Source organism: Geotrypetes seraphini, chromosome 4 (genome assembly GCF_902459505.1).
Source record: "Geotrypetes seraphini chromosome 4, aGeoSer1.1, whole genome shotgun sequence".
In the NCBI taxonomy this organism is placed as follows: Eukaryota; Metazoa; Chordata; class Amphibia; order Gymnophiona; family Dermophiidae; genus Geotrypetes; species Geotrypetes seraphini.
Genome location: NC_047087.1, coordinates 170052087 through 170075620, shown reverse-complemented (window position 1 = coordinate 170075620; position 23534 = coordinate 170052087). Strand labels below are relative to the sequence as shown.

General features: G+C 42.4%; 1 protein-coding gene across 1 annotated transcript in view; it reads right to left on the bottom strand.

Annotated features, from left to right (window-relative positions):
* The window catches only part of RFWD3 (ring finger and WD repeat domain 3), a 395707-nt gene that overhangs the window by 335798 nt on the left and 36375 nt on the right, over positions 1-23534 (bottom strand). The window contains exon 5 of the mRNA XM_033942519.1: positions 9108-9205. Within this exon, the coding sequence (XP_033798410.1) occupies positions 9108-9205 (98 nt within the window). The remainder of the gene's footprint in view (positions 1-9107; positions 9206-23534) is intronic.

The following is a 23534-nucleotide window of genomic DNA, read 5'->3' as shown; positions in this document are numbered from 1 at the left end:
TTGAATTAGCCAACCAGATTCAATTCAGTTCAAATCAAGCACTTATATTCTGCTATCATTCAGTCTGATTTAGTGCGGATTACAAAAAGACAAAACTCTTAAAGCAAGGGGAATTACATATACAGTATATATATAAATTATGGTTATGCTTATTAGGATTTATGGTTAAATCATTTTTATTGAGCATAACAGCAACAAAGGAACAAGTAGAAATGCAGTAATACAAATGCGAAATAGCATAGAACAACAAGCCGCCAGCTCAAACAATTTTTAAGAACTACCTCCCCCTGACAAGCCCCCCTCCCCCTCATTCACCACCCATATCAACAACAGCCAGAAATTGAGGAGAAAAAAATAAATAACACAAAAGGGGACAAAGAAAGAAAAATACAAGCAAGAGAACCTCAGTAAACTAAGCAATATCTCAAAAGTTCAACAGTCTACTTCTCGCAGTTGGGGAAAAGGAATTCCAACAGGGTCCCCAAATACGTATAAACTTCCGTCCAAGTTTCTGAGCTGCGTGCGCTCCATTTTCAGTAGCATGGTCATATGCTGTCACCATTGCTGAAGGTTAGGGGCCTACCGCTCCAGCCACAGCATCAAGACGGTCTTCTTTCCCATAAGCACTGCCCGTCGAAGAAATGTGGCGTAGCCTTTAGGATTAGGAGATTGCAAAGAAAAGACATCAAATAAGATCAGAGCCTCCAGCTTCACACCACACTGCCAAAGAGAGGAAATGGCCTTCAACAGCAAGTCCCAGAAACGTTGAACTGGCAGATACAGCCAGAACATGTGACCCAGGGTGGCCTCTCGACAACCACATTTAGGACAATGAGAGGACTGGGCTACCCCGACCAAATAAGCCCAGCGAGGAGACAGGTGGAGGGGAAGTACAAATTTATACTGTAGCTCCCAGCAGGCCACATTAATCGTGACCTTTCAAATGGCAAGAACAAAAGACTTGAAGGTCAGACTCCCACGTGGCGGTATAAGCATGATACATGATGGCAGGAGAAGAATCCAGAAGCGCTCTATGATGGTAATGCAGGGGGACTTTATTGTGGGTCCACAGAGTGAAAATAAATCCCAATTTCTCCTGGACATCCTCTGTCAAATCTGTCCAACAATGACTCTGAATGTAATTCCTGAGTTGCAATAAAGGAAAACATCTCGGGAAGAAAGAGAAAACTCTTGTTGTAAATCCAAGAAAGGTTTCATTTTGCCCTCCTCCGTGAGGACGTGAAACAGATAGTGAATATCCTGCAGGGCCCAATGACGGAAGTCCAGAGAGGACGTGCCCACCGGAAACTGGGTATTGAGTCATATAGCCAGGTAGGGAGAAGTCTTAGTAGAAAAGTGATGATGTCTGGAAATCCAACGCCAAACAGCAGCAGCGGTAGGAAGCAAGTGTGAGAACGTGACAAGCGGTGGATGGCGCAGACCAAGAACATGGAGATAACAGCTGAAATGTACAGAGTCCATGAGTGACAGTTTCAGTTGAGTAGCTGTAAAGTCCTCAGCATAGCGAAACCAGTCACTGACATGTCTCATGGCACAGGCAACAGTAAGCAATTTAACATTCAATAGGCCCAAGACCCCCTGGGTAAGAAAGCCTTGTCGTCTTTCCTTGCCCCAGGTAAGTCTGCAAAAACTTCCGTAGTTTCTGTTCCTCATGGACCTGCAAAAAGAGGGGCAGCATCTGGAATACATAAAGCCACTTAGGAGACAAGAGCATATTAAACAGGTGAATCCTGCCAAACAAGGAAAGAGGGTAGGCTCGCTACATATTCAACTTCACAGCAGTATCAAGCAGTAAAGGCTGCACATTTAAAACATCCGAACAGGAGAGGTGAACAGGAATGAGAACCCCGAAATACTTAATAGAATCAGCCGCCCACTGCAAAGGGAAGGGACCCAACCACGTTTCCCGAAACCCAGAGAGTAAAGGGAGGGCCTGAGACTTATGAAGATTTAAAGTAAAGCCAGAGAAAACCCCAAAGTGAGAGATAGTATCAAGGAGAGCTGTTAAAGAATACTGTGGGTCAGTGAGAACCAACAGGAGATCATTGGCATAGGCCAGTGCCTTAACCGATACATCAGACAGCGGGACCCCCTTAATATTTAATTGAACACTTAACACTACGTAAAACTGTTTAATTAATACTTAACTGCAAGTAACTATGTTTAAATAATGTGTACCACATGTAACTATACACGTAACTATGTTTAATTAATGTAAATCTGTTCAATTAATACTAAACTGCATGTAACCATGTCTAATTAATGTGAACCGCCTAGAACTCACTTGGTATGGCGGTATACAAGAATAAAGTTATTATTATTATTATTATTATTAATAATATCAGGAGACAGCTTAATCAAAGAGAGCAACGGTTCCAATGTTAAGAGAAAAAGCAAGGGCGAGAAGGGACAGCCCTGATGAGTACCCCAAGTGATGGGAAAGGGGGTGGACCGAACCCCGTTAACCAATACACAGGCTGTTGGATTATGATAAAGAGCCTGCACTACCTGTAAGAACAGGCTGTGAACATCTATATGAGAGAATACTCCAAACAGAAAGGACCACAGCACCTTATCAAAGGCCTTTTCGGCGTCCAGTCTAACCACGAGCGAGGGCAGCTCATGATGCTGATAGTAAGCCATGGCCAAAAGCAATTTTTGTACACTGAACACCGATTGGCGGCCCTGAACAAAGCCCACCTGCTCCTCGCCAATCAATGCAGGAAGAAACTTGGCCAGCCTGGATGCCAAAAGCGTAGAAAGCAACTTAAGGCCTACGTCAATTAAAGAGATGGGTCTATAGGCAGACACCAGTTCTGCATCAGCCCCTGGCTTAGGCAGCAAAGTGATCAGAGCCGTGTTAGCCTGTGCAGGAAATGCTCCCACCCCCAAAGCAGCATTAAAATAATCAAGCAGTGGTTGCACCAAGGGAACCTGCAGCGTCTTATAAAATTCTCCCGAGAACCCATCAGGCCTTGGGGCAGAGCCCAGTTTGAGGGAAACAATAGCCTTCTGCAGTTCCTTAGCCAGGAATGAGGAATTTAAAATGTCCAATTGCTCATCAGAAAGCCGAGGAAGTCTGAACTGAAGCAGGAAATCCCGAAGGGATGCCTCAGAGGGAGACACCCCCCCAGCATATAAGGATTTGAAAAACTCCTGGAACAATCGTGTAATTTGATTCGGCTTAGAGTGTAACCCACCCACGGAATCCCTAAGGGCTGTGATATGCCGAGACCCTCCCCAGATCTTAACTATTTTCACTAATAACTTCCCATTTTTATTGCCATAGCGGAAAAACTTCCCTTTTCTATATAGCAGCATTTGCGTTGTGCACTCATGGCGTCCAAAGCCAACTGTGTGGTCAGTAAAGCCTCCCAGTTAACTCACGAGGGAACCCGAATGTAGTCCGCTTTATGCTTCAAGACCTGCCGCTCCATACCCAATATACCAGAAGCTAAACGCTTATTGCGAGCACTGACATAGGCAATTACATCTCCCCTGAGGACGGCCTTCCCCGCAGACCAAAATAAGAGCGGGTCCAAAAGATGTTGTGAGTTATTATGGGCAAAATCCTCCCATTTATCATGCAAATACTTCGAGAAATGGGGGTCCTTATACAAATAAGCAGGAAATCTCCAGCCTCGCTCTTGATGGTAAAAAGGTGGGGAATGTAGCTTTATCCACACCATGCAATGATCAGACACCTCCCCAGGGCCCATTGCCACAGAAGAAGGAAGAGAAAACAAACTATTCTGTAAGAAAATATAATCCAAATGGGAATAAGTACTGTGAGCCCTGGAGAGGTGTATATAATCTCGCTCCCTCGGGTGCAAGGAGTGCCACGTATCCACCAAATTCAAAGCAGTGGTAAAGGTTACTAAATCATTATTGGCTCCCTCACCCCCGAGGGGACACCCGTGGATCTATCCAGACTGGGATCCATAACAAAATTCATATCCCCAACTACTATCAAATCAGCCAATTGCTCAGCGGTGCAAAGTCTCAAAAGGTCTCTATAGAACCGCTTATCAAGTTTCAAGTTTATTAGGTTTTAATATACCGACCATCAAATAAATATCTGGCCGGTGTACATTACAATAAAATTTTAAAAAATAAGAGGAATTAATATATTCAATATTTAGAGGACAGACAGTGTATATTAAAACATAGACTAGACAAACTTGATTGTGAGGGAAGGGGTTGATGGTAGGGTAAAGTTACAATGTTGAGAGAAAAGGGAGAGAGAGGGGATGGGAAAAAAACATTAGGGTGGGGAAAAGTCTTTGAAGTAATTTTTTGAAGTTAAATAATTAAAAAATAACTGAGAAATAGATACTAAACTGAAATAAATGCATCACGGAATAGAAAAGTCTTTAGGCCTATCTTAAATTTATCCAGTTGTTGTTCGTCACGAAGAGGTTGAGGTAAAGAATTCCATAGTGTTGGAGCAGTGACAGAGAAATGTATTTTCCGTGTGTAATAAAAATTTTTAATAGAGGGAATCAGAAGAAGATTTTGGTTTGTGGATCTCAGAGTACGAGATGAACATTGGGGAATGAGAAGTTTATGTAGAAATGAAGGCAAATGAGAGGATTTTATTTTAAAGGTCAAGAGGATAATTTTATATGTAATTCGGTGGGCCACTGGAAGCCAGTGGGCATCTTTCAGAATTATCTCTAGAAGCAGGGCTATACACTACTAACAAAGAGAAATCTCTGCCTTTTAATTTCAAGTTCAACAAGTCCTGCCCTGAGAATCTTTCTTACGAAGCGTGACCGTGCATTGCAAGGACTTTTGCACCAGGACTGCCACCACCACCCCCCCATGTCTCCCCACAGAGGAAGAAAAGTATACAGCACCAACCCAATAGCGCTGCAATTTTAAATGTTCCGCTTCTGAAAGACGCGTCTCCTGAAAGCAAGCAATATCTGCCCCTTGACACTGTAAAACTTGCAGGAAGTAATGTCTTTCATTTGTACTAGTACTGTAGATCGTTTGACTTTATTATATTCTAAACCCATGATTGACTAATCAGGTAGATGTGAGGTTGACAAGGTTGAATATTCACCTATCTCCATTAAACTTATGCAGATTCAAAATGTTAAAAACCATAATGCTGTGACAAGAGAGAGCCACAGTCATAATTTTTATCAACATCGTTTCCAACAACCTTTGACTTTTCTTCTAAAGAAATGCAATTACAGATGAATACATGTGAAGCAAGTATAAGAAGACTTTTGTTAAAATGCCTTTTCACTTATTGAATAGCAACATGCATATCTTAAGAATAGATGCTTATCGGTGATGTAATACCCCCCACATTCCAAGAGACAATTTTAGTACTAGCTATACTGAGGAGAAAAGGTAAGAAAAGGATGAACAGCATTTGTACTAGTACTGTAGATCGTTTGACTTTATTATATTCTAAACCCATGATTGACTAATCAGGTAGATGTGAGGTTGACAAGGTTGAATATTCACCTATCTCCATTAAACTTATGCAGATTCAAAATGTTAAAAACCACATAATGCTGTGACAAGAGAGAGCCACAGTCATAATTTTTATCAACATCGTTTCCAACAACCTTTGACTTTTCTTCTAAAGAAATGCAATTACAGATGAATACATGTGAAGCAAGTGTAAGAAGACTTTTGTTAAAATGCCTTTTCACTTATTGAATAGCAACATGCATATCTTAAGAATAGATGCTTATCGGTGATGTAATACCCCCCACATTCCAAGAGACAATTTTAGTACTAGCTATACTGAGGAGAAAAGGTAAGAAAAGGATGAACAGCAGTGTCCAGCCATAACCCGGGGAGAAGGCGCCCAGCCCTCATCTTCCCCCACTCCCAACTGTGTGAGAAACAATGCAGTCCCCTGCCCAAAAAGAAGAAAACAAGCAAAAAGAAAAGAAAACTAAGTACAAAAGAACCAAATACGGTAGGAGCACAAAGAATCCCATCCCAGAACCTTGTTGTCTTAGGTACCCTGAACCCAAACCCCAGCAGCCCAAAACCCTGCAAAATCCACTGGGGCCAACAGACCCACAGAACAACGCAAAAGCGCTTGTGGAATTAACTAAACGCTCAGGGCCCCACCCCACCCCAACACCAACTAATGATAAGGCCAAAAGGCCATAAAAAATGACCAAAGGGCCCAATCAGTATCCCAGGCAGCATGCCAGACTGATAACAACAGCATCAGAAACCATGGTGGCCAGAGACTAGGAAATCAAGTGTTAAGGATGTTCATAAAGGTCTGCGCCCTATCCACACAGTCAAACACCCGCCAGGAGCCATCATGGAAAATTTTCAGAGTAGCTGGATAAAGAAACAGAAAACGGATCTTCTTTTCAGCCAAGGAAGCACAAAACCAGCGAGACTGCAACACAGGAGATTAGTCCTGGAATATCTGGACTCTGCGACCATCGTAGGTTAAAGTATCCCGGTGTTCTGTGTATTTCCGCAGCAAAGCAGTTTTGTGTAAGAAGTTATGTACCTTGGCTAACACCGCTCGCAGCTGCTGTTGTCCCTCAGTGGCTCTTCTCAGCCGATGGGCCCTCTCAAAACAAATGGGGCCCATATCAGCGGGCAACGATAGCTCTTTCTGAAGCCAGGAGGTGAGAAGGGTGCCAAGTTGCTGCTCAGGTAAGACTTCAGGCAACCCAACAAAGCGGAGATTCCCCCTCCTGGATCTGTTTTCCAGATCATCAAACTTGGCGGCCTGCTCAGCAACCTGCTTCTCCAGCGCCGCAATCATGGGGGTCGCTGTCAAATTAACATCCTCCAGTGCGAATACTTGCCGCCCCAATTCCCCCGTGCGCCTCTCAGTGTCTGCCAGCAAGGCATCGACCTGCCCCAACTGACATGACAATTTTTCTAGCTGGGGCTCCAGCGCGCATTTCACAGCACTAGTAAGCTGGGTCAGCTATGTAGTGGTAAATTCCTCCGGGGAAGCCGGTGACGGAAGTGGCGGTGCCATTTTGTCCATCCCATCCCTGCCTGCCTCCCACAGCTTTTTTGTGGATTTACTAGCCATGCCAGCGTCGGAGGTGTGTAGAAATCTGTCCATATGAGGCAGGACTGGGAAATCAAATCAGAAGCCCAGAAAATGAAAGTTAGTTGCGATACAGGCAGTGCTGTGGAGCGGGCCCAGGAGCAGAGCTGAAATGTGTCCTCTTTGCTCACATTGTCACGTGATCCCCCGCTTATTAGGATTTATATACCACCTCTCATAAAACATTGAGGTGGTTTACAAAATCTTGAAAGAAAAGGAACTACATCAATGATAGGATAAAGACAACAAGAAAAAGGAGAGGCGAAAAAGGGGAGGGGGACATAGACTATCTATAATTAATTCCAAACAAATACAGGCAGTCCCCGAGTTAAGAACGAGTTACATTTTTAAAACTGTGCTTAGGTCGGATTTGTATGTAACTCAGAACTTGTAAATTTTAAGATTCTTGCTGTTGTCCTCTGCTCCCAGCTGACATGCACAACCACACACTGTTCTTAATGTGGCCATGCATCATTCCTGAATCTGCTATAGGAGAAGTGTAGGAGTCTATGCCACAGGAAATACTGCTCAGTGAAATCAAATAAAGCCGCAACCGCATAAGTACAAGTCATACTTAAGTTGGGTGTCTGTAACTCGTGGACTGCCTGTATGTTTTAAGAGCTTTACAAAAACATAGTAACATAGTAGATGACAGTAGATAAAGACCTATAAGGTTCATCCAGTCTGCCAAACAAGATAAATTCTTAAAGTTGGATGTGATACTACATATGCATACTTGATCTGTTCATACTGTCTTGCCATATACTGCTGGAATTGCTGTCAAAGCTAACTCCAGTCCATAGTGATCTGTCTTGCCATATAAAGGACACAGACTGAAGAGGTTTGCTTATTCTTTAACTGTTGACATGTATATCCTGGACATCTGGATGATTCTACTTGACTCTACAGACCTAGATTTTCACTTGTGTATGCTGGCAACTACAGACATATTTTCCCATAGCCAGGCCCAGCCTGTGTACCTTGCTACAGTTGCAGTCTTTGCAATGCCAGCAATGATGTTCTTGTTTTCATTCCCTGCTGGGAGTCTATCTCTTCAAGGCCCTGCTGGACTCTTATCACTGCTGTATGACTTCATATGCCAGACACCCTAAAAAGCCATAAACCATTTATAATGAGCAAGGAGCTCTGCTCATGTGGGTGTAACAAGATGAAAGATCTTGGTACCAAACCATGGACTCTCTGTCTCTGAACCAAGCTATGGGAACCAGACAGCTGGATTGTGGAAAGGCCATCTCGTTGCCAACTTTTCATCTTACAAGGACACCAACTCGAATATGCATAGAATTGTAAAACCTCTAATTAACAGTTGCAGGTCTCTGTGCTGAAAGAAGGAAGTTTAGAAGCAGTTCTCTGTTTCTGTAAGGCCCCCCTTTTACTGGGGGGTGTGGAGGTGAGAGAGAGGTGTGGACTAAGGGAAAGAGGAGTTAGCTGTACATCATTTTATGTACCAATAGGGAAGTACATAACCAGAGCTAGAGGATGGCCTTTCTTGGAACAAAGGAAGAATTTCTCTGTATAAAAAACACGTGCTTGCTAAGTAGAGCCAGAGAAAGATTCACTTACTTATACTATGGGGAACTGCTAGCCCCCTGTTACGCATATGAGTGAAAATTCTTCTCTCCATTGTATATTCTGAACTGACAATACATTATGCTTTGCTATGCCTTGGCTGCTGTAATATTGTAACTTTTTATTCTAACAATAAACGAATATTGTCTGTTTTTGGAAGATACAATGCTGTCTCGTAGTCATTCCAACGAGGTAAACAAAAGCAGCCTTTTATCTCACTGTGATGGCTCTTATTGAATATTTCAGTTAAAGACCTGGTAATAGTCAGCCTGCAGTGGTCAGCAATTTAAGCCATTGTTAACCTCGGGCAGAACAGAGCCTGGATATTCAATGCTGGGCTGTGTCTTGGCTCCAGAACTGAATATCCAGGTATAGGTAGTCAGTCTGACTCCATGTGGCAAAGAACAAGCTCGGTTATTTCTTGTCAGTCACTTACTTGTATTGTCAATGCAGATCCCATACATGTGCAAAATATTAGGGTGTTCAAATTTCTTCATCATTTTTACTTCTCTCCAAAAGGTTTTACGAGCCAAACTAGAAGAAGCAAAAATATATAAAAAGTTAACGTATCGATTCTTCTTTAACTTTATAGCCCCCCACCTGACGACATATTTGAATTTATATGTGAAATAAAACATACACACACCTATCTATCTACACATACAAATACACATATATGAGGGGCCGCTAAAAAGTTCTCAGCACAACCAAGAATGATGTGGAACCATGAAACTTATAAGTTATTTGAGAACTTTTCAGCGGCCCCTAGTATACCACTATAATATCCATATAAGATTGTAAAGTGAAGAAAATCAATAAAAACAAGAGAAAAAGGAAGTTGATATGGTTCTCCAACCTAGTGGCTGAGAAAATAAAGGCGAAAGAGTTGGCGTTCGTGAAATATAAAAAAAAACCAAGAAGAGGAGAGCAGAAAGGACTACAGGGTGAAACTGAAAGAAGCCAAGAGAGAGATACGTCTGGCGAAAGCACAGGCGGAAGAACAAATGGCTAAAAATGTAAAAAAAGGGAGACAAAAATTTTTTTCAGATATATTAGTGAAAGGAGGAAGATGATAAATGGAATTGCTAGGCTAAAAGATGCTGGGAACCAATATGTGGAAAGTGATGAGGAGAAAGCAAATGTGCTAAACAAATACTTCTCTTCTGTGTTCACAGAAGAAAATCCTGGAGAAGGACCGAGATTGTCTAGCAAAGTTACACGAGAAAATGGAGTACATAAGAACATAAGAAGTTGCCTCCACTGGGTCAGACCAGAGGTCCATCTCGCCCAGCGGTCCGCTCCCGCGGTGGCCCATCAGGTCCGCGACCTGTGAAGTGGTTTCTGGCCACTTCTATAACCTACCTCAAGTTCTATCTGTACCCCTCTATCCCCTTATCCTCCAGGAACCTATCCAAACCTTCCTTGAACCCCTGTACAGAGTTCTGGCCTATCACATCCTCCGGAAGCGTGTTCCATGTGTCCACCACCCTCTGGGTAAAAAAGAACTTCCTAGCATTTGTTCTAAACCTGAACCCTTTCAGTTTCAGTAGATTCTGCGCCGTTCACGGAAGAGGGTGTTTATGAGCAACTTGAAAAACTGAAGGTGGACAAAGCGATGGGACCAGACGGGATCCATCCCAGGATACTAAGGGAGCTCAGAGAGGTTCTGGCGAGTCCTATTAAAGACTTGTTCAACAAATCTCTGGAGACGGGAGTGATTTCTGGGGATTGTAGGAGAGCGGATGTGGTCCCTATTCATAAAAGTGGTCACAGGGATGAAGCAGGAAACTACAGGCCGGTGAGCCTCACTTCAGTTGTTGGAAAAATAATGGAAGTGTTGCTGAAAGAAAGGATAGTGTATTTCCTTGAATCTAATGGGTTACAGGATCCGAGGCAACATGGCTTTACAAAAGGTAAATCGTGCCAAACGAACCTGATTGAATTTTTTGATTGGGTGACCAGAGAGCTGGATCGAGGACATATGCTAGATGTAATTTACTTGGATTTCAGCAAAGCCTTTGATACAGTTCCTCATAGGAGGCTGTTGAACAAACTTGAAGGGCTGAAGTTAGTACCCAAAGTGGTGAACTGGGTCAGAAACTGGCTGTCGGACAGACGCCAGAGGGTGGTGGTTAATGGAAGTCGCTCGAAGGAAGGAAAGGTGAGTAGTGGAGTCCCTCAGGGATCAGTGCTGGGGCCAATCCTGTTCAATATGTTTGTGAGTGACATTGCTGAAGGGTTAGAAGGAAAAGTGTGCCTTTTTGCAGATGATACCAAGATTTGTAACAGAGTAGACACCGAAGAGGGAGTGGAAAATATGAAAAAGGATCTGCAAAAGTTAGAGGAATGGTCTAATGCCTGGCAACTAAAATTCAATGCAAAGAAATGCAGAGTAATGCATTTGGGGATTAATAATAGGAAGGAACCATATATGCTGGGAGGAGAGAAGCTGATATGCACGGACGGGGAGAGGGACATTGGGGTGATAGTGTCCGAAGATCTAAAGGTGAAAAAACAGTGTAACAAGGCAGTGGCTGCTACTAGAAGGATGCTGGGCTGTATAAAGAGAGGTGTAGTCAGTAGAAGGAAGAAGGTAAGAAGGTCATTGGTAAGGCCCCACTTGGAGTATTGTGTTCAATTTTGGAGACCGTATCTGGCGAAGGACGTAAGAAGACTTGAGGCGGTCCAGAGGAGGGCGACGAAAATGATAGGAGGCTTGCGCCAGAAGACGTATGAGGAGAGACTGGAAGCCCTGAATATGTATACCCTAGAGGAAAGGAGAGACAGGGGAGATATGATTCAGACGTTCAGATACTTGAAGGGTATTAATGTAGAACAAAATCTTTTTCAGAGAAAGGAAAATGGTAAAACCAGAGGACATAATTTGAGGTTGAGGGGTGGTAGATTCAAAGGCAATGTTAGGAAATTCTACTTTATGGAGAGGGTGGTGGTTGCCTGGAATGCGCTCCTGAGAGAGGTGGTGGAGAGTAAAACTGTGACTGAGTTCAAAGAAGCGTGGGATGAACACAAAGGATCTAGAATCAGAAAATAAGATTAAATATTGAACTGGGCAGACTTGCACGGTCTGTGTCTGTATATGGCCGTTTGGTGGAGGATGGGCTGGGGAGGGCTTCAATGGCTGGGAGGGTGTAGATGGGCTGGAGTAAGTCTTAACAGAGATTTCGGCAGTTGGAACCCAAGCACAGTACAGGGTAAAGCTTTGGATTCTTGCCCAGAAATAGCTAAGAAGAAAAAAATTTAAAAATTTAAATTGAATCAGGATAGGCAGACTGGATGGACCATTCGGATCTTTATCTGCCGTCATCTACTATGTTACTATGTTACTATGTAAAGTAATAAATGACAAATGTTTGGGTAGAAAGCTCTACCACATGTTCAGAAATAATTTGTTACTGTCAGTCCACAGTCAGTATGGTACAAGCAATTCAGATAATGGTCTCCATCCTACACCTTACAGACCTCAGTCTTTGGTGAAATAGTTCAGAAAAAAGGTTTGTTTGTGCAGTAGAGAATGACACGGTGAAAAAATTCATCACCGTTCCTGTCCCCGCGGATAACCGTGGGAAATCACCTTCATGTCATTCTTTAAGGAGAGAGGGAAGAATCAGAGTATAATTGGGCACAACCACTGACCCGCAAGCTTTGCTTTGAAGAATGCTGGTGTAGAAGGACTGAGGTTGAAATAGACACTAGAAAATGACATGGGATTATTTCCTGTGGTAATCCGTAGGGACGGGAACGGTGATGAATTTTATCACCATGTCATTCTCTACTGTGCAATTAACTTATTTTTCTTTCTACATGTAATTTACTATGTTTGTGTGTTTGTCACACTGTTTCATGCTCCAAAAACTATTTATTGTGATGTCTTTTGGGAGGATGTAATGTTTGATTCTGTTTTTTCAGGGTCCAATTTCTGTATCTCAGTAAAAAGTAATCCGTTCCAGGAGCATGCTCGTAATCCAAAATGCTCGTTTATCAAAGCGAGTTTCCCCATAGAAAATAATGGAAACTCGCTTTGATACGTTCCCACCCCCTCCCCCTTCCGATAACCCTGAGAATCTCGGCGAGAGGGAGAATTAGAAGCCCTTGAGCATGCGCAGATGCATGCTCAAGGCAGGCAAAAGGCAGAAGATCTTCTAGGCACCGGCACGATCTGTGCCTGCGTGCCGGTGCCAGACGGGGGGGGGGGGGGTAAGTTTAAGTTGTTCGAGCGGGGGGGGGGGTGCCGGTTGGAGCGAGGGGGCCTTTGCGAGCGGGGGGGAGCGATGCCGGTTATCGGGTGGGGGGTGCTCGCAAATTGAGTCAACACTCGGTTTGCGAGTCAAAAGTTTGCTGTGTTTTGCAAAACACTCGCAAACCGGGTTACTCGCAAACCGAGGTTTGACTGTATATATGTCTGATATACTGGAGACCTCAAATACAGAATTTATTTATTTATTCCATTTTCTATACCTTTCTCCCAAGAGAGCTCAGAATGGTTTAATTTATTCAGGTACTCAAGCATTTTTCCCTGTCTGTCCCAGTGGGCTCACAATCCATCTAATGTACCTGGGGCAATGGGGGGATTAAGTGACTTGCCCAGGGTCACAAGGAGCAGCGTGGGTTTGAACCCACAACCTCAGGGTGCTGAGGCTGTAGCTTTAACCACTGCACCACACATTCCCCTTAGCTTAGTTTCAGACCATGAGTGGCTATTATGTTATGTTTTACCCTTTTCTAGTATGTAAAGTAAGAATGTTCCTTGACCAAGGAAACCCATAAAAGGAGAAAAACATTTCTTTTGCTTAAACCTTTTTTTCCCTGAAATATCCATTTAAATGTATTAAGTCTCCAAAATATGTTTTTTTTTTAATCTTCTTAGTTTTCTGCCTTTCTAAGTAATAAGACATTGGACTCTAATTTTCCAATTAGAGAAGCTACAGTTAATCCTCAATGATTTAGTTGTCCCTGGAGTGTACTATGCTCTTTGCCTCTATATTAAGCATAATTAGATTGTATACTGCTTAGACATGTAATCAAGATTCCCTTTTGATTTACGGTACTACTTGTTTTCTATCCATCATTGGTGTGGAGTATATAAAACGTATTTTTTTGTAGGAAATTATGGCTGGCATTGCCTTTTGCTCTTTATATATTTTTCAAGTGAAATGTCCTTGAAATTTTCAATAAATATAAAATAAAATAAAAAAATATATATATGCCTGGCTACAAATAAAACTTGTGCACAAGATATAACTGTCATAGTGCAGACCTGTGTGTATTTTCATCCAATGTATTCCCCATGTCAGTACACATTTTTTGAGCATGGCCTATTGCATGCTATATGATTACTGCACTGGAAAGAAAAACTTTGGCATTGTGTTTACAATATGAAGTCATGTGTCACATGTGGGGTCAGCCCATCTATCTTTGCCTCAGGCCCCTCAGCAAACAGATGTACCAATTCTACAGTATAGCTACCAGGGATACCTACATACAATTCACTCTCCATTGAATTGCACATAATTTTTCTCCAAATTTCTGTGCAAGCGTAATCATAGGCACCAGCTCTGTGGGTGCTAGAGCCACCCCCCCCCTCATATTTTTTTGCAGTACTGCTCAGATATCAGAGCTGAAATCTTCCCGATGCAGAGCTGCAGGTTATCTCTCCTCAGCTACTGCTACCGCTTCCCCATGCAGTCTACTGGTCAAACATTCCCTAGACAGTCAATAAGCTGCAAAGGAGGCAGGACCAGTGAATTATGAGACACCATTGGTCAGACAGTTCTTAGCCAGCCAATAAGCCGCAGGAAAAAGCAGGACAGATATACTCGAATATAAGTCGATCCGAATATAAGTCGAGACCCCCCTTTTCCCACCAAAAAGGAGGAAAAAGGGTTGATTCGAATATAAGTCGGGCAGCTTAATATTCAAGTGTCCTGCCCCGTCAGGCTCTGCACCCAGCCCCCTTCCTTCTTCCCCTCCTCTGTCAGGCTCTGCGCCCAGCACCCTTCCATCCTCCCCTGTCAAGCTCTGCATCCAGCACCGTTCCATCCTCCCTCCCCTGTCAGGCTCTGCACCCAGGATCCTTCCATCCTCTCCTCCCCTGTCAGGCTCTGCACCCAGCACCCTTCCATCCTCCCCTCCCCTATCAAGCTCTGCACCAAGCATCCTTCCATCCTCCCCTCCCCTGTCAGGCTCTGCTCCCAGCACCCTTCCATCCTCCCCTCCCCTGTCAGGCTCTACACTCTTCCTCCCAGGCTCTACCCTCTGTCCCCGTTCCCTGCCCTATCTTCCTACCTCTGCCGATCTGGTGGAGGTACAGCGCGTCCTCTGCTGATCTTTGGTGCAGGTGCAGCGGGCAGGATCAAGCTTTCTGAACTCCTGCCCTGCTGCTAACCGGCTGGGCGGATCCACTTAATCCATTTCAGCGGCACGTGCAGCAGCGCGATTTGGCCTTACTTCTCGTGAGAATTCACAGGAGCCAGTAAGGAAGCCGCTCAGCACCGAGAAGCATCACCAAATCGCGCTGCTGCACGTGCCGCTGAGATGGACTAAGTGGATCCGCCCAGCAGGTTAGCAGTGGGGCAGGAGTTCAGAAAGCTTGCCCATGCCTGCTGCACCTCCACCAACGATCGGCATAGGACCCGCTGCACCTCCACCAGATCGGCAGAGGTAGGAAGACAGGGCAGGGAGGAGGAGGGGGGCTGAGCCTGGCCGTGGCAGTCTTAAAAAATTCTGGGAGGGGGCATTGACCTGAATATAAACAGGGACCCCCCATTTTGGGGCCAATTTTTTGGCCCAAAAATCCCGGTTTATATTTGAGTATATACGGTAGTTAATGTCTCCTAAGCTACAGTTCTACTTCCCCTTCCAGCTATTGATTGGCTAAGGAATGGCTAAGAAATGGGTTGATAGCAGGGAGCAGAGGAGAGCAGCAGTGTAGGTCAGAGAGGTTTCCTGCCGTTGGTCTACCATAGAGAGAAGAATAAGTGCTGAGGGAGGCACTGGGAAAGGAATGAGAAATTGAAAAAGAAGGGAAAGTAAACAGCAGCACCGGCATTTATAGGTTATACGGGAAAAAGAGGACGAGGGAAGAAATATGGACTGTGAAAGAGTAGGGTTGCCAGATTTCCTCTTTGAAAAAAAAGAGGACACCTGACCCCGCCTCAGTCCCACCCCATTATGCCTCTGGCTCCACCCCTTCCTCCTCAGCCCCACCTCAAATGAACCTCCATGAGCTTGAAGGCTGTATTTGGAAACCTTTACATGTGTGGACGCCAACACAATGACATCACAAGCATGCGCGCATGCATATGACATCATCATGGTGCTGACTGCACCATGGTGCCGGCTTCCAGGTGCAACCTTCAAGCTAAGGATTTCCAAAACCCGCACAAACTGCTGGGTTTTGGAAATCTATCCAGGTGTCCGGACAGTCCTCTAAAAAGTACGGTAACTCTATGAAAGAGAGAACAAAGCTGAAGTGAATATAAGTAGGGGAGGGGGAATGGGCTGTGATACAAAGAGAAGTGGGTGAGAGATGGGCTAAAGAAAGAGAAATAGATAAGGACAAGGAGAGGAACTGTTTGGGATTGATAGAGCAGGGGGCTGTTAGGGGAAATTGGCTGAGAAAAGGGTTCTGAGAAGAGAAAAGACCAGGTTGCAGGAAAGAAGCACTAAGTCTGTTTTAGGGAAAAACACCCTCCAGGGATTCAAGACAAAGTTGGACAAGGTCCTGCTAAACCGGAACGTACGCAGGTGAAGCTGGACTCATTTAGAGCACTGGTCTTTGACCAAAGGGCTGCCACGTGAACAGACTCCTGGGTACAATGGACCACTGGTCTGACCCAGCAGCGGTAATTCTTATGGGTGAAGAAAGGGGTGAGACTAGGAAGAAAAAAAATAAGAACAAGCAACAAGATAATTTTTAGAGTTTTGTGCTCATGGTTTTAATCTATTAACAACTTTCCACAATTGAATGAGCCCAAGAATTACTGGGTAGGAGATAAAATATTTCTAATTGGGCTAGGTAAGTTGGGCTGGTAGCTGCTATTTTCTTCCAACTTTGTGGTCACTGGGGTCATTGGCGTCGTAAGGAGGGGTGCAGTCTCCCCGGAAGCCATCTTTCTAAGGGCGCCGGCAACCCTCATCCCCCGCCGCAGGCCCTTTGCCTTATCCCATACCTTTTTTAATTCTCCAACGTGAGCAACATTGTGTTGGCATTGGCGTTCTCTCTGACATCATTTTCGGGTCCCGCACCTAGGAAGTGACGTTAAAGGGCAAGCTGCTTGTATTGGAGAAGTTAAAAAGGTACAATGAATGAGAAGGGGCATGTGCGTGTGGTGGGGGAGGGCGGCAGGATCCACCACCCCAGGAACCTCTCACCCTCGCTACAACACTGACTGGGGTCAATAAGGTATTTCAATAGAAGGATGGGAAAAGGGGAGGAGGTTGTGGAAACATGGAATACCATGAACTGAAAATTTTCCTTTTAAAACTTACTTTCTCTTTGCACCTTTAATATTGAGAGGGTTATGGTCAGGGATTGTACTGAGGGAGAATGGAGAGTAGCACTGTTCCCATTCCTCACAAAGATTAGAAATAATTTTCACCCATTACATGCCACAGGAAGTAGAAATGGCAGGAGCACTGGGCTCTGTGAGCCTAAAGAAGTACCACAGCATCTGCAACAGGAAGAGTGGCAGGAGACCATTGGCAGTATTAGGGATGGGGGAGTAAGGACATGCTGTCTCACAAACTGTTTCCTGGTTTGGCTCCCTGGCTTTCTTCTTGCTTAATTGCTGAATCTTTACTCTTGGTAAAACTCTGCAGCCACCTCCCAAGTCCAACTCAGCTCTTTGAGCAGGATGCTTGTTTCTTGGCTACCAGATTAATATCCTGCAGGCAACCCAGAACACAGTGGATTAGTATGAGTACATGCTGCTATGCCCTGGGCTGCTTGAACATGTTCTCCCACTCAGCATGTAATCTTTGAGGTTTCAAACTATGATTCTTGCTGTACGTCCAAAGCTCAGAGTGAATATAGCTAATAATGTATTGTGGACACTGCAGGCAAAAATGTGGCCATTGGTATGGAATCTGTGAGTGCCAGAGTATGTGCTGCAGTACAAAAGAGGACGAGGAACCAGTCCCAGAAAACAGGAATGTGTCTGGATAGTAGTATAGCAAGGGAGGTTGGTGTCCATGGCAGTGAGGTTTGGCATTGCCAAACCCCCACTCTTCACCACTTCTTCAGTGCCCCTGTCCCCCGCATATATCTTGAAATGTTCACCAGCACAAGCAGCATTTTACATCCACTGGTTGCACCAGCCTGAGCTCTCTTCTGACATCACATCCTGGTCCCACAACCAGGAAGTGACATAGTAACATAGTAGATGACGGCAGATAAAGACCCGAATGGTCCATCCAGTCTGCCTAACCTGATTCAATTTAAATTTTTTTAAATTTTTCTTCTTAGCTATTTCTGGGCAAGAATCCAAAGTTCTTTTTTTTTTTTTTTTTTTTTAATCTTTATTCCTTTTTATTTCTTTCAACAAGTGTACAATATTATTACAATTAATTCACATAACTCACTTGACATTCTTAAACAATATTATTATACATGTTTTAATACCCCCCATCCACCTCCCATCCCTTCCCATATCAACAAAATATTTCGTCCAAACTTATACATACTTATACATCTCTCTTTCATAATACAATTAATCTTACATTAAATCTGTCCCTCCCCCCACCCTTTCTTCCTCAAACTCTTTATTCATTTTATTATACAAAGTAATGCACAACAATATATATCTCATCATAGTACATATATCCCCTTATATTTCATAACAACATATTTCCAATAAATTTACCCTCTTTCCTTTTCTATTCATACCTATATACCATGTTTCTTATATCCATTAATCAGTTGAAATATACCGCTAGCTAACTAAATTATCCTATCCCCCCCACCCCACCCCATTTTTATAAATTATCCTCTAAGGAAAAAGAATAAATCTTAATCATTATAATAATCAATTAATGGCCTCCACACCTCTTGAAACCTTTTAAAATACCCCCTTTGTACTGCAAGAAATCTTTCCATCTTGTACATATGACAAACTGAGTTCCACCAGAAACTACAATTCAGTCTAGAACAGTCTTTCCAATTAGTTGTTATTTGCTGAATTCCCACACCAGTAAGAATCATCAATAATTTATTGTTTGCTGCAGATATTTGGCATTTGGCCCTCATACACATTCCAAAAACCACTGTGTCATAGGATAATGCCACATGACTCTCCATCAATATGTTGACTTGATCCCAGATTGATATCCAAAATGCCTGAATATATGGACAATAAAATAAAAGATGGTCTAAAGTTCCAACTTCAATTTTACAATGCCAGCATCTATTAGACTTAGAGCAATCTAATTTTTGTAATCTAGTAGGGGTCCAGAATGCTCTATGCAACAAAAAGAACCATGTTTGCCTAATAGATGCTGACATCGTACCTTTAATTCTCCAAGACCAAATACGTGGCCATTGAGATGCATTAATCTGATGCTTAATCTCAATGCTCCAAATATCTCTTAATCCATTTTTAGGCTTCTTATTCAAATAATTAGATATAATTTTATACCACTTTGCGGCCTGATGACCCAGAAAATCTGCCTGGAAACATAAGAATTCTAAGCTGTAATGATCATTTAAAGATTTCCATTCAGGGAACCCCACCTGAATAGCCTGCTTCAATTGTAACCACTTAAAACTTTGTTTTTTATTCAGACCATATTTATGTTGCAATTGTGAAAATTCAAGCATCTTACCATTATCAATTATTTCCGTTAATGATCTTATACCTGCTTTAATCCAATCTTTCCAGACAACCTTAAACCCGCCTATTTGTATCTTGGAGTTTACCCAAATAGTCTGTTGTTTCGATTTTAAAATAGAATCAGTAGTTAATTTGTCTATAAACCTTAATGTTTTCCAAGTATCCATTAATACTCTATTGTCCCTACGTATTCTAGGCACTTTTATACCAAGCAAAAGATCAAGCCTAAGTGGAAAGATAAGTGATCTCTCCATCTTTAACCACTCTGGTAATTGTTCCAAAAGCTCTGGGAGGACCCAATACATACCTTGGCGCATGATATAGGCTTGATGATACCTATAAAAATTGGGAAAATTTACCCCACCCTCCTCAATTGGTCTTTGCAAAGACACTAAAGCCACTCTTGCAATTTTACCCAGCCAAATAAATTTAACCAGAATACTATTTAATTTTTTATAGAAAGACCCCTGAAAAAACACTGGTATCATTCCCAATTGATAGCAAACCACAGGCAAAATCATCATTTTAACAGTTTGAACTCTTCCCCACCAGGACAAATGTAAAGGATTCCATTGCTCACACATCTCTGTTACTTTTTGTAATAAAATTTTTTGATTTATTCTCATTGTCTCTTCGAGTGTTTTATTCAACCAAATACCTAAGTACTTTATTCCATCCTCTTTCCATATAAAAGGGAAAGGATCAAATATACCTTTTGTACAATGCACATTTAAAGGTAAAATCTCTGATTTAGTCCAATTTATTTTGTATCCTGAGAATTTTCCAAATGTATCTATTACCTTCAGTAGACATGGAATTGTTGTTTCCGGATTCCTCAAATGAAGCAAGATGTCATCTGCATAAGCAGATACTTTATATTCCACTCCAGCACATGGAATACCCTGTATGTCCTTTGCCTGTCGAATAGCTAATAATAAGGGTTCAAGAACTATATCAAAGAGCAAAGGAGATAATGGACAACCTTGTCTAACTCCCCTCTGCAACTTAAAAGCATCTGAAATATTATTATTTATATATAAGCGAGCAGTTGGGGAGCTATACAGTGTTTGAATCATTTGTATAAATCCGGATCCAATACCAAACCACTCCATAGCTTGATACATGAAATTCCATTCTACACGATCAAAAGCCTTTTCAGCATCTAGTGATACCGAAAAAGCCGGATCATTAATTTGTTTTGTTAAATAATACATCTGAAATGCCAGTCTAGTATTATTAGAAGAGTGTCTCTGAGCAACAAATCCAGTTTGATTCATTCCTATTATATGCGGAAGAGCTTTAGCCAATCTTAATGCTAAAATCTTAGCTAATAATTTACCATCTACATTTATTAAAGATATAGGCCTGTAATTTGACACCAATGTTGGATCTTTATTTGGCTTTGGCAAAACAATAGTTAAAGATTCTGCCATAGTGCCTGATATACAACCTTTATTCAGTTGATCCTGATATAATTTTAATAAATATGGTAATAGGGAAATTTGAAATTCTTTATAAAACTCTACTGTAAATCCATCTCCACCTGGAGCGGTCCCAACTCTAAGGGATTTCAATGCCATTTGTAACTCTTTTAATGATATAGGTTTATCTAAACTTCCTTTTATATGATCAGGAACCTTAGGACCTTCAATTAAACTCAAAAAATCCAACCCATCTTTCTCTTTATTTAAATAAGACTCCGAAGAATACAGTGACTTATAATATTTTAAAAATTGTTTTAATATATTTCCAATTTGAGAATGTGAATTGCCTAACTCATCCTTAATTATGTTTATTTTTTCCTTCCTTTTCTTTGCTTTTAAATAATTTGCCAATAATCTTCCAGCCTTATTTGCACTACCATAATATACCGCTTGTTGAGCAAAAATATCTTTCCTTACTAACCCAGAGGAAATTTCATTATATTCACATTTTTTTTTTAACAATATTTGAAATGTCTCCTGTTCCCATTTATTAACCAATTTTAATTCCAAATTTTTAATTTCTTTTTCCAAATTTACATATTGCTTTCTTAGCTGTTTCTTTTTATATGCAGAATATGATATAATTTGTCCTCTCATAGTTGCTTTGAAAGCATCCCATAAAATTCCAATCGACATTTCCTCTAAATCATTAAGTAAAAAATATTCATTAATTTTAGTTTGAAATTCTGTGCAAAATTTAGAATCAGCAAGCAATGCATTATCAAACCTCCATACCGGTTTAGAATTATCTTGATCTACTAAATTAACTTCTATCCACACACCACCATGATCAGATATTATTATTGGTTCTATGTCAGCTTTTACAACTTTCTGTACTATCTGATCTGAATCCAAAGTTCTACCTGGTACTGTGCTTGGGTTCCAACTGCCGAAATCTCCGTCAAAACCTACTCCAGCCCATCTACACCCTACCAGCCATTGAAGCCCTCTCCAGCCCATCCTCCTCCAAACGGCCATATACAGACACAGACTATGCAAGTACTGGCCTTAGTTCAATATTTAATATTATTTTCTGATTCTAGATCCTCTGTGTTCATCCCATGCTTCTTTTAACTCATTCACCGCTTTCCTCTCCACCACCTCTCTTGGGAGCGCATTCCAGGTATCCACTATCCTCTCCGTAAAGTAGAATTTCCTAACATTGCTCTTGAATCTACCACCCCTCAACCTCAAATTATGTCCTCTGGTTTTACCATTTTCCTTTCTCTGAAAAAGATTTTGTTCTACGTTACTACCCTTCAAGTATTTGAACGTCTAAATCTTATATCCCCTGTCCCTCCTTTCCTCTAGGGTATACATATTCAGGGCTTCCAGTCTCTTCTCATACGTCTTCTGGCGCAAGCCTCCTATCATTTTCTTCACCCTCCTCTGGACCGCTTCAAGTCTTCTTACGTCCTTCGCCAGATACGGTCTCCAAAACTGAACACAATACTCCAAGTGGGGCCTCACCATCGACCTGTACATCTTCCTTCTACTGGCTACGCCTCTCTTTTTATAGCCCAGCATCCTTCTGGCAGCAACCACCGCCATGTCACACTGTTTTTTCGCCTTTAGATCTTCAGACACTAACACCCCAAGGTCCCTTTTCCTGTCCGTGCATATCAGCTTCTCACCTCCCAGCATATACGGTTCCTTCTGATTATTAATCCCCAAATGCATTACTCTGCATTTCTTTGCATTGAATTTTAGTTGCCAGGCATTAGACCATTCCTCTAACTTTTGCAGGTCCTTTTTCATATTTTCCACTCCCTCCTCGGTGTCTACTCTGTTACAAATCTTGGTATCATCTGCAAAAGGCACACTTTTCCTTCTAACCCTTCAGCAATGTCACTCACAAACATATTGAACAGGATCAGCCCCAGCACCGAACCCTGAGGGACTCCACTACTCACCTTTCCTTCCTCCGAGCGACTTCCATTAACCACCACCCTGTGGCGTCTGTCCGACAGCCAGTTTCTAACCCAGTTCACCACTTTGGGTCCTAACTTCAGCCTTTCAAGTTTGTTCAACAGCCTCCTATGAGGAACCGTATCAAAGGCTTTGCTGAAATCTAAGTAAATTACATCTAGCATATGTCCTCAATCCAGCTCTCCGGTCACCCAATCAAAAAATTCAATCAGGTTTGTTTGGCACGATTTACCTTTTGTAAAGCCATGTTGCCTCGGATCCTGTAACCCATTAGATTCAAGGAAGTACACTATCCTTTCTTTCAGCAACATTTTTCTTTCAGCAATTATTTTTCCAACAACCGAAGTGAGGCTCACCGGCCTGTAGTTTCTAGCTTCATCCCTGTGACCACTTTTGTGAATAAGGACCACGTCCGCTCTCCTCCAATCCCCAGCCGAGGTCGGTGCGAGCAGCAAGTGGAAGATACTGCTCACACTGGCAAACATTTTAAAGAGGTATGTGGAGAGAAGGAGAGGCACTGTCACCAGCGCCCCCCATGAAATTAGGGAAAAATGAAAAAAAATTGGGGGCGTAGTATATGATGCAGATGAGCAGAGGGAAAAG